At 44.5% G+C, this 13,362-nt stretch overlaps 2 protein-coding genes across 5 annotated transcripts in view; both read right to left on the bottom strand.

The window, feature by feature from the left end:
- LOC112155797 (tetratricopeptide repeat protein 39B) overlaps positions 1 to 2,980 on the bottom strand; it is a 23,159-nt gene extending 20,179 nt beyond the window's left edge. The window contains exon 1 of the mRNA XM_024287737.2: positions 2,631 to 2,980. Coding sequence (XP_024143505.1) covers positions 2,631 to 2,675 — 45 coding nt within the window. The 5' untranslated portion in view covers positions 2,676 to 2,980. The remainder of the gene's footprint in view (positions 1 to 2,630) is intronic.
- Positions 2,981 to 3,790: 810 nt separating this feature from the next.
- psip1b (PC4 and SFRS1 interacting protein 1b) overlaps positions 3,791 to 13,362 on the bottom strand; it is an 11,106-nt gene continuing 1,534 nt past the window's right edge. The window contains exons 2-13 of one of the 4 annotated variants that reach the window (XM_024287707.1): positions 12,128 to 12,233; positions 11,989 to 12,053; positions 11,604 to 11,739; positions 10,224 to 11,420; positions 9,877 to 10,056; positions 7,653 to 8,126; positions 7,409 to 7,518; positions 7,076 to 7,332; positions 5,826 to 6,988; positions 5,339 to 5,440; positions 5,041 to 5,248; positions 3,791 to 4,828 (exon numbers count right to left, since the gene is read on the bottom strand). In XM_024287707.1, the coding sequence (XP_024143475.1) occupies positions 4,785 to 4,828; positions 5,041 to 5,248; positions 5,339 to 5,440; positions 5,826 to 6,988; positions 7,076 to 7,332; positions 7,409 to 7,518; positions 7,653 to 8,126; positions 9,877 to 10,056; positions 10,224 to 11,420; positions 11,604 to 11,739; positions 11,989 to 12,053; positions 12,128 to 12,211 (4,020 nt within the window). In that variant the 5' untranslated portion in view covers positions 12,212 to 12,233 and the 3' untranslated portion in view covers positions 3,791 to 4,784. Of the gene's footprint in view, positions 4,829 to 5,040; positions 5,249 to 5,338; positions 5,441 to 5,825; positions 7,333 to 7,408; positions 7,519 to 7,652; positions 8,127 to 9,876; positions 10,057 to 10,223; positions 11,421 to 11,603; positions 11,740 to 11,988; positions 12,054 to 12,127; positions 12,234 to 13,362 lie in introns of all 4 variants that reach the window. The other 3 variants (XM_024287708.1, XM_024287706.1, XM_024287703.1) reach the window with 3 other exon arrangements.

Raw genomic sequence — 13,362 nt, 5'->3', positions numbered from 1 at the left:
ATTCTAGGATGATTTCAGTTTGATTCTAAGATAATTTCAGTTTGATTCTAGGATCATTTCAGTTTGATTCTAAGATGATTTCAGTTTGATTCTAGGATGATTTCAGTTTGATTCTAGGATGATTTCAGTTTGATTCTAAGATGATTTCAGTTTGATTCTAAGATAATTTCAGTTTGATTCTAGGATGATTTCAGTTTGATTCTAGGATGATTTCAGTTTGATTCTAGGATGATTTCAGTTTGATTCTAGGATGATTTCAGTTTGATTCTAAGATGATTTCAGTTTGATTCTAGGATCATTTCAGTTTGATTCTAGGATCATTTCAGTTTGATTCTAGGATCATTTCAGTTTGATTCCAGCATAATTTCAGTTTGATTCCAGCATGATTTCAGTCTGATTCTAGGATGATTCCAGTATGATTTCAGTCTGATCCCAGCATGATTTCCGGATCAAAGCAGTCCTTTTCTGGACCCTCGTCGGTCTTAACGTTTTCACAAAGGTTTCACTGTCTTTAAATGACTGGGGGTGCAGCGCTCCTTTTAGGGAGGGGTCAGACGTTGGACTTCACACATGGACGACTTTTCTCCACTTCTGTCTGGTTGTTTGCAGGTCAAAGGCCAGAGGGAGGAGCTCTCAATGGCGTCGGACACAGAGCTCCTTCAGTGGAGCTCCAGGCGTTTCCTGCAGGCTCAAAACTGGATTTACAGGACAGCCGGAGGAGAAACCTCAAAGGTCTCCTCAGTCTGGAGCTCAGTTTATGGAAGCAGATGTTTCAGTTCCATCATCTGAGCAGAGGCGGAGCAGCTCAGCCACACCTGATATTAGCATAAGCCCCTCACGCCAGAGTCACCTCAGTCAAAGCTGATTACACTTCAGACGGATAACCACGGACGCGGACGGAGCTCCTCCTGTCATCCTGGAGGCTGCAGAGCTGTAATTATGATTTGAACCAGCGACCGTCAGTCTGAACGAGCCGCTGAAGGACCAGGAACATGGGGGGGTCAGTCCTGCATCCCAGCAGCAGGTGGATTCACCGTCAGTGTGACCTTCCCAACAGGAAGTCTGACAGGAAACAACAGCTGACGGCTAAGAGCTGCAGCAGAGGGTCTGAGCTGAAACCAGCAGAACGAGGAGACAGAAACCAACCGGCGTTTGACGGATTCGGCTCGTTATTTGACCTAAAAGTTTTAAAATTGTGAGAAAGTTTTTGAAGAAAACTTGGTACAAAAATGAACCTTTTGGTTGTAATGAGATCAGAAAATAAAGATTCAACATGAAAGTCTAAGAAGAAAAAAGCAGACATGGTTCCTCCGTCTGCTCAGTCCAGAATCAAACCTGCGTCTGCGCAGCTGCAGACCAGTTTTCCATCTGCTTGGAGCATAATTGCATCTGCCTAAATGCTCATCTGCAGATTCAGGTTCCATCTGTTTTATGTGAGATCACATCTGTCTGCATGCATCTGCGCAGCTGCAGACCCGGCTCTGTCTCTGTACAGCATCACATCAGTCTGCATGTGCATCTGCGCAGCTGCAGGCTCAGTTTCCATCTGCTTTATGCAAAATCACACATCTGCATACTCATCTGCACAGCAATAGATCCCGTCTGCTCAGTGCAGTATCACATACGTCTGCATCTGCGCAGCTGCAGACCTGGTTTATGCTTTAGGCAGAACCACATCTGTCTGCATGTGCGTTTGAGCAGCTGCAGACCCAGTTTCCTCCAGCAGAACACCTCTGCAGTCAAATCCGACCCACCCCAGTCGTGTCCCTGCAGAACCTCCTAATCCGCTCCAGATCTCAGTCACAAGGTTTCCTGTAGACCTGCAGCCTCATGGAGACCCAGATCTCTGATTAATCAGATTACTGGACCTGAAGACCCAAAGGTCCACAGCAAAGCAGAACCAGAACACATTAGAACGACCTTAACAGTGACATAACAGCATGACTTCACCAGAATCCTGTCAGCAGGTTCTGCTTCCTCCCTGACCCGTCAATCTGACATTTACAGACCCACTCTGACAGGAGGACGGTTGCCATGGCGCCGGAGCAGTCAGGATTCTGTCAGAATGATGGATTATTCATACCAGAGAGACGGTCCGGGCTGAGAAGAACCCACAGAACCTTTAATCCAGATTATATCTTTATTCCATCTGAGACTACAGGATGTAAACAGAACCAGTTTTCATTCAGAATCCAGTTCACATTCAATCTGGATTCCCCTTAGCGGTTCCCTTTCTTTGTTTTCCAGACTAAAAACTGGATTTGGACTCAGAGTTCTGGTTCGATCAAACCGCTCGTGTCCTTCACTTTTTAATGACTCAGCAATAATGACAAACCACTGTGACGTCACGCCGGCCACTCACGTGCTGCGACCGTTTGAAGGACTAAAGTGAAAAACCTCGAACCGGATTCTCTGATCCGCTTTGGTTCCGATCCGCGGTGATGCTCATTAACCTCACAGCACAGGTAAGGCGTGACGTCACAGCCCCACACTGACGGACACACGGATGGATTTGGTTACAGGCGCGCGCGCACCTTCACGCGCCCCGGAGGAGCGGCGCTGCCAGTTACAGAGTGAAGCGTCGGTACCGGTACCGGTACCGGTCCGGGGTCTCCTCCCCCTCCTCTCACCTCCTCCTCCTCCTCCGCGGAGGCGCCGTTGCCTACGTGGGCCATCCCCGGCGGGCCGGCCGGGTCCGCGGCTGCTGCTCGGCGGCGCCGCTCACCGCAGCTCCGGTCCCATTTCCCCCGCCCCGCTCCGGTTCCGCTCTGCTCTGGTTCCGCTGGGTCGGACGCGGAAGTTCCGGTCTGGTTCTCCTCCGTCAACTTTCAGAATTAAAAGAAGAAAAAAAAAAGACAGAAGAGTCGACGCCTGTGGAGCGCGGACCAAACACACCTCCGGGGAACGTACGCGCGGACACGCCCCTCTGTGACGTAGAGTTCCCCCTGAGTGGAGCTCCGCCCACTCCATCCAGACAAATACTCTCTGCTGCCACCCAGCGGCGCCGCGGGGAACGACCGGAAACAGTTTGTTTACCCCAATAAACAAACAGTTTCAGTCACAAAAAGGGGAAATTTGATTGAAAAACAATATTTAGAAAATAAAATATTTTAATATAATTTTAAAAAAAGGAAATTTATTAAATAGAAAATGGCTTGTCATTTTACTGCTTATTAATAAAACATACTTTAAATGTAATGAACAAACTATGAAGTAATCACTACTAATATCTATTAATAGTTGATCATCAATTAGCACTATTCCTATACACATTTGTATTAAATTATATGCATTTAATACAGTGTTCTGCAAATTTAAATGTGTCGTTACTGAAACATTTGATCTAAAATTGATTTATGGGTTGAGGTTTCCGAATCTGATATCATTCATAAACACAGATTCTTCTTATTGAACTTTAGGCGGATCTTTACAGGAGTTTTATGGGTAATAATGATATTTGAATGTAAAGCATTTATATTAATAGAACTTTTATAAGTTTTGTTTAGAGGAAAACGTCTCACAGAATAAACTCTGGTGATGATCTTGAGGTCTGCAGACACACAAAAAATAAATAAATCATCAGCTCTTCAAAGACATCTGATTATTTGATGGAATAAAAGGTAGTTTTAATTTCTTTATTTCTTACAGAAAGTTGTAAATTTCTGAGAAAAAAAACTTTGTTTTTGAAGAAGATCCAGTTCAGACAAACTCAGAACTTGACGTTACAGCTTGAAGACTTTAAAACCCGTCAGAGTTCAAAACTAAATAATAAACAAAGACAGGAGTCAAATTAAAGGATGTAGTGAAACCAGAAATAATCGTTTATTCAAATGTTTTGTTCAGTTTCTTCTGGAAAGAAAAATAATCTTCAGTTTTTAATCTTTTCATCTTTGATAACTTTGTGTTCAAATTAAAAGAATGAGGACAAAAGACTTCCTGATCTGAGTTTGCTTTAGAACAATAAAACATTTTTAATGTTTCTCTGAGCTGTAAAGTGGATCCAGGAAGTTCTTGAACGACGTCCACAGGAGCCGACTGGAACGCCGGTCAAGGTGGGACTTTACCTGGTGGATATCGATAAAGGTCGGTCAGGTGAGAGCTGATTGGTCACCAGCTCGTCTCTCGATCGAGGTGCTTCCTTTAAGACGAATCCTTGAGAAACATACATCAGAACCTTCTGGACCAGCACATAAAACCTTCAGCTCAGCGCTGCCTCTGGTGGTCAGACGTGTATCAGAGAATCAGCTTTAAGGTTTCTGGACTGAAAGGAGGATTTTCTGAACCCAAATCAGTCAAACTCGTTCAGGGAGTTTCAAAGTGTTTTATGACTTTTTCAGGATCAAAGATTTACTGAGAAAACAAACAAACAAAAAAACAAACAGTTTGGTTTCATTTAAAAAAACAAAAACAGTGTTTCAAAGTAAAAGTCTTTACAGAAATCTGATCTGGAGTTTTCCTACACAGAATAAAAACATCAAAACCAATCAAACCCACGAGACAATAAAATATTTCTATACAAACTTTACAAGAACACAGCAGCTGGTTCAGAGCCTTTGAGCAAGGCAGCACTGAATCCTGTTGGGGTTTAATGCTTAAAATCAGCTTTAGGAAGTAAAAAAAGATCAAGTTAGTGATGGAACAGTTAATGCTTTTCCTAGTTTCTCAGTGTAACAGCTGGGCGGAGCTTCAGCTCAGCAGAGTCCCGACCTGCAGCTGCTGCTTCATGACAGGATACCAACTGTACTGCTGAAGGGTTCATGGCAGAAGATCCTCGTGGGCGGGTCTCAGACTTTCACAGGGTGAGACGTGGTGACGGGCTCATCACAGCCTGAAACACACACAAATATTCACTTTATACGCGCTCTCACGATTCCCGGTTTAAGTCATTAATAACCCAGACTTGACAGGAAAGTGCTCCGGCAAAAACGTGATCCTAACAAAACACGGGAGAGGCCGGACCAGACCGGGAGCAGCGCGAGTGTCCCTCAGCGTTCGCCGGCCCGGATGCAGTGTGAGCTCAGAGGCTCTCCAGGCTCCTACCTTCAGCTTTGCTGCCCTCCTCCTGCAGCTTCTCCTTCCAGCGCTCCACCCGCTGCGCCTCCTCCTGCTCCTTCTCCTCCAGCAGCGACCGCAGGAAGGTGGCGCTCACCACCTCCTCCCCTTCCCCCACCAGGTAGGCGTTCTTGAAGCGGTTGTAGAGCATGGAGGCTTTGTCCATGATGGCCTGGCTGGCCCGGTAGTATCGCATCTGAGGCAGAACGGCGGCAGTAAAGTTAGGTTCTGGTTTGAAGTGGGACATGAAACTTGTTAGAAACTTGCTGCTGGCGAAGCGGCGCACCTTTCTGAGCGTGGAAACCAGCTCACTGTGTCTCTGAACGTGCTGCGACGTCACGTACAGCATGCTGAGCTGGTCCAGCGCTGACAGGCACTTGCTGATGTCCTGGAGGAGGAAGAGGAAGATTCAGTCACATCTGATAACAGGAAGTGGGTCTGCACTTAAGTCAAGGTCCGGGGGCCGGATCCGGCCCTCCAGCTCATTTTATCTTACTGTTATCAATGACTTATTTGGAAAAACTATTTTTTTTTTTGTTTTTTAGGCTAATTTGGCTAATATTTTAGCTTCAGCGTTTTCAGCTTTCTGGTTCAGCGTTTTTAGCTATCAGTTTTGGGTTTTGGCCCCTTGTGCGTCCAAGTTTGACACCTGTCCTAATTATTTTAGAATGCGTTTTTTTCCTCCTAGCAGAGGAGGAGGTTCAGGAGTCTCCTCCCCCTGAACCTCCCCCCTGCAGGAGTAACCCCTCCTCCTCTCCAGAAGCGTGTCTTACAGGATTGTCGTTCTTCAGGGCGATCCGGATGTCTCCGTGGATCCGATGCAGAGCCGAGTCGGTCAGCGTCACGCCCCGGTTCTTTGGCTCCGCCTCCTCATCCAGACTCCTCCTCCTCTCCGGCTGTTCTATGTTGGATTGGTCGGCCCGTTTTTCTTTCTTTTCCTCACTCTTCCCCTCAGACTTCTCGTCTTTTTTCTTGTGCTCCCGTGTCCTCCTCTCCTCCACCTCCTCTTTCTTCACGGCGGTCTCGACTCCTCCTCCCCCTCTCCTCCTGTGTGGCTCCTCCTTTCTCACATCTCCTTCCTTTTGGTCGACGCTCAGTCTCTCAGACTTCCTCTCAGGAACAGAACTTTTCTTCTCCTTTCCCTCAGATGAAACCTGTTTGTTCTCCTCCGGGTTCTTCTCCCTTTGCTCCTCCTTCTTCTTCTTGTCCTCCTCCAGCCCAGGAGGTGCTCCCCCCATCATGGTCTTCACCTGGATCTTGGTCCCCTGGGAGGCCTTCACGATCTTCCCGATGATCTTCTTCTCGTCCTTCTTCTCCTCGTCTTTCTGCTGCACGGCGTCTCCGCTCTTCTCCTCCTCTTTCTTCTCCTTCGGTCGTTCCTGGAGCTCCGCCTCCTGCTTGGCTCCTCGTTGGTTTATCTGTCCCTCATCTGGTTTGTTCCTCCTGGTTTCCGCAGTGGAAGTTTTCTCCTTCTGACCCGTCTCATCGTCTTTCTTCCTCCTCTTCTCCTCCTCTTTCTTCTCCTTCGATCGGTCGGCTTGTTCCTGGAGCTCCGCCTCCTGCTTGGCTCCTCGTTGGTTGGTCTGGGCTTCATCTGGTTTGCTCCTCCTGGTTTCTGCGGTGGAGGTTTTCTCCTTCTGCTCCGTCTCGTCATCTTTCTTCTTCTTCTTCTCCTCCTCTTTCTTCTCCTTCTGCTCCGTCTCATCTTTCTTCCTCCTCTTCTCCTCCTTCTGCTCCATCTCGTCATCTTTCTTCTTCTTCTTCTCCTCCTCTTTCTTCTCCTTCGGTCGTTCCCGGAGCTCCGCCTCCTGCTTGGCTCCTCGTTGGTTGGTCTGGGCTTCATCTGGTTTGTTCCTCCTGGTTTCTGCAGTGGAGGTTTTCTCCTTCTGCTCCGTCTCGTCATCTTTCTTCCTCCTCTTCTCCTCCTCTTTCTTCTCCTTCTGCTCCGTCTCGTCGTCTTTCTTCCTCCTCTTCTCCTCCTCTTTCTTCTCCTTCTGCTCCGTCTCGTCGTCTTTCTTCTTCTTCTTCTCCTCCGATTCTCCGTTTCGACTCTCCTTTCTCTCCCTGTTTTGCTTCGTTTTCTCCTCCTTCTCGTCTCTCCTCCGGTCTGTCTTTGGAGTGGACTCCTTCTCCTCCTCTTTCTGGCGGTTCCCTCTTTTCTTGGTCATATCTCCCGTCTCTTTCTCCTCTTTCCTTCGTCTGTCTTTCTCCTCCTCCCTTCTCCTCTTCTTTCTTTCCTCCTTTGAACGCTCCTTCATCTTCTTCAAGTCGATGTTTTTCCTGAAGAAACAAACGCATCACCTCAAACCTCGAACCGTTATTTTATCTTTTTAACAGATGGAGGCGGTTCTCTTACTGGCCGCTCTTCATCGCCTCCCTCCTCCTCTTCACCTCCTTCCCGTTCTTCAGCAGACCTCGCAGCGACTTTATCAGGCTCTCCCTACGGTCGGTGAGGTCTCGCCGCCGCTGCTCGAGACAGAGATCATCAGGAGTCACCTGATTTGGAACTGCAGGGGGCGCTACAGGCGCTACATAAGGACCGCCTCCTTCTCTGAGGCTCCACCCACGGTTACCCCACAGATTTATGAATTCAGGATTACCTCATCCTCCTCCTTTGTGGTGGCTTTATCTGGTTCGTCGTGCTTCTCTTCCTCCTTTCTTTTCTTCTCCTCCGCACCTTCCTGCTTCACCTCCTTCTGCTCCTCCTCACCATCTCCCTGGCTCTTGTTGCTCCTCAGCTCCCTCCGCCTCTCTACCTCCTTCTCTCTACTTCTACCTTTTCCTTCCACCTCCGTCTTTTTCTCTCTCCTCCCTTTCTCTCCATCTCTGCCCTCCTTCGTCTTCGCCTCCTGCTTCTGTTCTTTCGTCTCGGCTCTTCTCGTCTTTGCTCCCTCTTTCTCCTCCTCCTCCTCTTTCTTTCTTTTCTCCCCCCTCCTCTCTGAAGTCTCTTCTTTTCCCTCCTCCTGACTTTTATTCTCCTCTTTCGGCTTCTCTCGGGTTTCTTCCTTCTCCTCTTCGGCCCTCCTCTTCTTCACAGAAGGAGTGCTCCTCTTCACTTCCTGCTCCTCATCAATCTGACAGAGAACAGAGGAGACAAACATTCTTTCATACAGTCGTCTTTATTTAACACTTTTATTGATCAGTCGTTTTATTTTCTTTCTCTGTTAAACATCATTGACATTAATGCTACTGAGGCTTCTAAGAGGAATTCTGAGTTTAGCTAGTTCTTGAGCAACATGTTAACTTTTTTTAGTTAATTTGGCTTTTACTGAGGGTTTTTGATGCCAATTTTGAGTTAAGCTAATATTTTAGCAACATGCTAGTTCTTTGGCTAATTTTGGGGCTTCCTTTTGGAGTAAAGCTAACATTTTAGAAAAATGCTGTTTTGGATAATTTAGCATCTACTGAGGTATCTAGGGCTACTTTTGAGTTTAGCTAGTCTTTTAGCAACATGCTAACATTTTTGGCAAATGTGGCATCTAATGAGGTTTTCTGGGCTAAATTTGAGTTAAGCTAATATATCAACAACATGATAGCTTTTTTATGTAATTTGACATCTACTGGGATTTGTTATGCTAATTCTGAGTTAAGCTAATATTTTCGCAACATGCTAGCTCTTTGGATATTCTTTCATCCCCAGGGTTTCTTTGAGCCAATTTTAAATTACGCTAATATTTTTTGGACAACTTGGCATCTATTGATGATCCTCAAGCTAATTAGGAGTTGAACTAGTATTTTAGTAACATGTAAGCTTTTTTTTGGCTAATATGGCTCCTACTAAGGATTTTGCTTTTTCATGTTTTAGTTAAGATAACATTTCAGAAAAATGTTTTTGGCTAATATAGCATTAAGTGATGTTTTTGGGGCTATTTTGAGTTAAGCTAATATATCGGGAACGTGCTAGCTCTTTTAGTTAACGTGGCATCTACTGAGGTTTTTTTTTTTTGCTAATTCAGAGTTAAGCAAATATTTTAGCAACATCCTAGCATTTTTGGCTTTTTTTTGTTTTTTGGGCTAATTTTGAGTTAAGCTAATATATCAGCAATCCGTTAGCTTTTTGGCTAATTTGGCATCTACTGAAGTTTGGGATGATTCTAAGTTAATTCTTTCAATGTGGTTTTAAATGTCTGCAAATATTTTCAATTTTTCAAGAAATTCATCAAATTCTTTGTGCACTTTCTGGAATTTCTAAAACGTCAAGTCTTTTGCAACTTTAACATTATGCAAATGTCTTTAGCAATCTCAGCAAATCCCTTCAGCATTTACAGTAGATTTCTTCAACAAAGTTTCAGCATCTTCAGTAAAGAGCATTCACACTAGCATTTTCGCAGGTAATGCCACTTTTCTAGTTTTTAATGGTGAACTTTTGTGCAAAAATGTGTTTTCCTAATAAAAAGAAAGAAAAGTAAGTAATGCTATTTTTGTTGTTTTTTAACAACTGAAATTATTATTTTTTTTATCCCAAAAGGAGATCCATTTTGGCTCGCTTTTTTTAACGGTTTCTCCCGCTGTGATGTCAGCGGGAAAAACCATTGTATTTGTTTTTTTTTTGTTTGTTTTTGTTTTCCAGTGAAGGTAAGATGTCGTTCACTATATCCAAAATAATTTTAATGGAGTGTGTGAAGATTTTTTTTTAGTATGGGGTGGGAGCGAAACTTTTGATCAAAACAATCTGGTCCTTCCTCAGGACGACTGTGAAAAGATTTTTGATACTCACACTTTAGTCAAGAATTAATTTCAGATTCTGAAAACAAAGCTCCAGTTGTGAGCTGCTCTCTGGCTCCCTGTGCTGGCAGTAATCTGCTTTACGGTCGTTATGGTTACCTCTGAGGGCGTTGCTCTGCTCCTCTTCTTGGCTGTAGATCCAGCAGCAGCAGTCTCCTCCCTGTCTGCGCAGCCAGCAGCTGCAGTCATCTCTACTTTGGTTTGTCTTCTGTTTTTAGTGTTTTTTTCAGCTGTGACTGTGGTCTCTGTCTTATGCTCTGATGATCTGCTCGATCTGGTCTGAAGAAACAGAGAAGAACCAAAGTGTTATTTTCTTATGATGTTTTCCTTCTTTCCACCACTTGATAATTTGAACTCTTATAAAGCTATAAGCTTTTAAATAAAGCACAGAGTCATCTGCATACGGCCGGATTTGAACTCAGTATTTCAGATCCTAGTAAACGAACCTCTTTTTTGTTTATAGACACTTGTCTGTCACTCTCTCCTGCAGATCCTGCTCTGGTTAGCGCTCTTGCGCTTCTCGTCGTCGCTGTAGGTTCTGGAAGTTTAGAGTCACTTATCTTGTCGGTCGTTATTCTAGTTGAAGTCCTTGTAGAAGCCCGGACGACGCTTTCAAGTTCCTGAGTCGCTTTGTTCGGAGTACTTCTACCAGAAGATGTTCTGCTGTCAGCCTTCGATTTAGGCTTTTCGTCTACAGCTGCAGGTGGCGTGGTGTCTGCTGTAGTTCGAGCTTCAGCAGGCTTACCCTCAGATTTTGCAGATGGTTTCAAAGATGCAGATGTTTCTGCAGATACAGCCTTGGATGGTACAGATGTTTCTGCAGATGCAGCCTTGGATGAAGATGTTTCTGCAGGTGCAGCTTCAGATGAAGCAGATGTTTCTGCAGGTGTATCCTTGGATGATGCAGATGTTTCAGCAGGTACAGCTTCAGACGAAGCAGATGTTTCTGCAGGTGTGTCCTTGGATGATGCAAATGTTTCTGCAGGTGTGTCCTTGGATGATGCAGATGTTTCAGCAGGTGCAGCCTCAGATGAAGCAGATGTTTCTGCAGGTGTGTCCTTGGATGATGCAGATGTTTCTGCAGGTGCAGCTTCAGATGAAGCAGATGTTTCTTCAGGTGTATCCTTGGATGCTACAGATTTTTTTGTAGATGCAACTCTCCTAGCTGCAGGTGTCCTTGCAGGTGTAGCTCTACCAGCTGCAGGTGTTCTTGCAGCTGCAGGTGTCCTTGCATGTGCAGCTCTAGCAGCTGCAGGTGTTCTTGCAGTTGTAGCTTTTGTAGCTGCAGATGTTTCTGCAGGTGCAGCCTCGGATGAATCAAATGTTTCTGCAGGTGCAGCCTCAGATGAAGCAGATGTTTCTGCAGGTGCATCCTTGGATGCTACAGATTTTTTTGTAGATGCAACCCTATTAGCTGCAGATGTCCTTGCGGGTGCAGCTCTACCAGCTGCAGATGTCCTTGCAGGTGTGGCTCTACCAGCTGCAGGTTTTTTTGCAGCTGCAGGTGTTCTTGCAGTTGTAGCTTTTGCAGCTGCAGATGTTTTCGCAGGCGCAGCCTTGGACGTTACAGATTTTTTTGCAGGTGTAGCTTTCGCAGCTGCAGATGGTTTGGAGGGTTTTGCAACGTTGTTCTTTCCTGGAACCTGGAATGACAATAGAATGTGTGACCTTACACATGTCAGCACTACAACAAGCTTTCAACTTTTAATGAGACACGTTCATAATAAGCTCAGAGTATCAGAGCTCAGAGTGTCTGCGTTATCCTACTGGTCGTTTTAACCATAGATTGACTCATTTTCATGAGATACAAATAAGGAAGGACAAACTTTGAGCTTGGTCCCGATTCCAGGTGTGTTCTGGATCTCCCACATGCCCTCCACGAAGCCTCTGATGCGAACGCCACTGCCGTACTTCATCTTATTGCCCAAATAAGGAACAATATTCTCTGGTGGGATGCTTCCTCTGAAGAGAGATCAATCACAGGTAGAGATTTGTTTTAGAAGCTGCCAAATATTATATAGATTTGCTACAAAAATTGTGAAAATTAAAAAAAACAAAACATACAAAAGTGTTGCTGTTGACTTGAAAAAGTGTTAATAAAATGTTGTTCTTAAACTTAAATCTACTGGAACTAAGTGAATATTTGATAGGTCTTAAAAATCTATTGAAGTAATGCTGTTTGGTGTCACACAGAAGGTAAGTTGGACGTACATCTGATGGGTCCCAAAGAAATACACCGGTATCCTTTTCTTGAAGCCGCTGTCCACCTTACAGACCTGCAAACATACAGGCGGGTTAGCGAATCAGCCTGCAGCCGGAATCCGTTCACTGTTTGAGCGAGCATCAATACCCTGGCAGGCCAGTGCGGAAAGCCCTTCATCTTGGCGAACACCAGGTCTCCGGCTTTGAACTGGTCACCGTTTTTCCCGGGCATCCTGCTGCTTCAAAAGTGGATCCTGTGAACAAAGACGGTTCTCCTTCCTCAGGTGATCACCCAACGGGAAAATGAAATATTTGGACACGTTTAGTTTTAAGTCCCACTCCAATTGTCTGTTGATCTAATCTCAAAGCGTTCCCAAGTCTTTTAGTAACGATGATCCATTTTTTAGTCAAAATCTAAAAACGGTGGAGTTTTCTAGAACATAGTTTCTGCAGAGCGGTAGGAGTTCAGTGGAAATTCACCTCTGAGTAGTGGGGGGCTGTTGGCACAGAGAAACCCCGCTCTTTTCACCTTGTAACTCCTAACTGAGAGCTCTCTGTTCACACTAGGGGTGTAGGGAAAATTCAATTCAGCGATATATTCTGTGATATTTCATTTGGTGATACTTGCATCAATTTAAAATGCAGAAAAGACGATATTTAATTAATTATTGAGCGTCCTTTGAAGTCTTACTTTTGTTTTCCACCTAAACTCCTGACCGCTAGTTGTCAGAACTGCACACTGAGCCTCTTTGAGCAGATATACACTGCAACCAAAACAAGATCTGCCAAGAACCAGCTTGTGTTGAATATTCAGTCAGACTAGAAGTTTTTGTTGTTATGAAACTTGTACTGCTTAGTTTTTACTTGGGATGGGTACCAAAAAGTGAAAAGTGACCGGGATACGTATCGTATCGCCCGAATCTTGCCCAAACACGCCGCTAGTTCACATGCTCTCCCTCTAGCTTACAGCCTCTCACAACCTCAAGCCGTGCAAGAAAAATTATAAATAATATTGTTTTCAGTTACTATGTCACAAATACAATCTTTTTTGCATGCTCCTGATTCACAGCGATTTCAATTAAATAGATACTTAGAAACGTAGTTATTTTAATCTTAATTAATGTCAATTTAGAAAAAAACACGTTAAAAACACAAACTTTTTCTCAAAGTGGGGCTTTAAAGTAACCAGCATTGGTAATTGTTATAAATGGAATTACTATTTATTAAAATGTCAGCATCATTTGATTGATTGACTGGTTTGTTTCAAGCATAGATTGAAAAATACAGGACAAACACACAATTGTTTAAAACTCATTACAGAAACAATTAAATGCATTGATTAGAAAATAGAAAACAGACAAAAATTAAAGCCGCAAGCGGCGT

This window comes from Oryzias melastigma, linkage group LG18 (assembly GCF_002922805.2).
Source record: "Oryzias melastigma strain HK-1 linkage group LG18, ASM292280v2, whole genome shotgun sequence".
Classification (NCBI taxonomy): Eukaryota; Metazoa; Chordata; class Actinopteri; order Beloniformes; family Adrianichthyidae; genus Oryzias; species Oryzias melastigma.
This window is presented reverse-complemented; position numbering and strand designations above follow the sequence as displayed.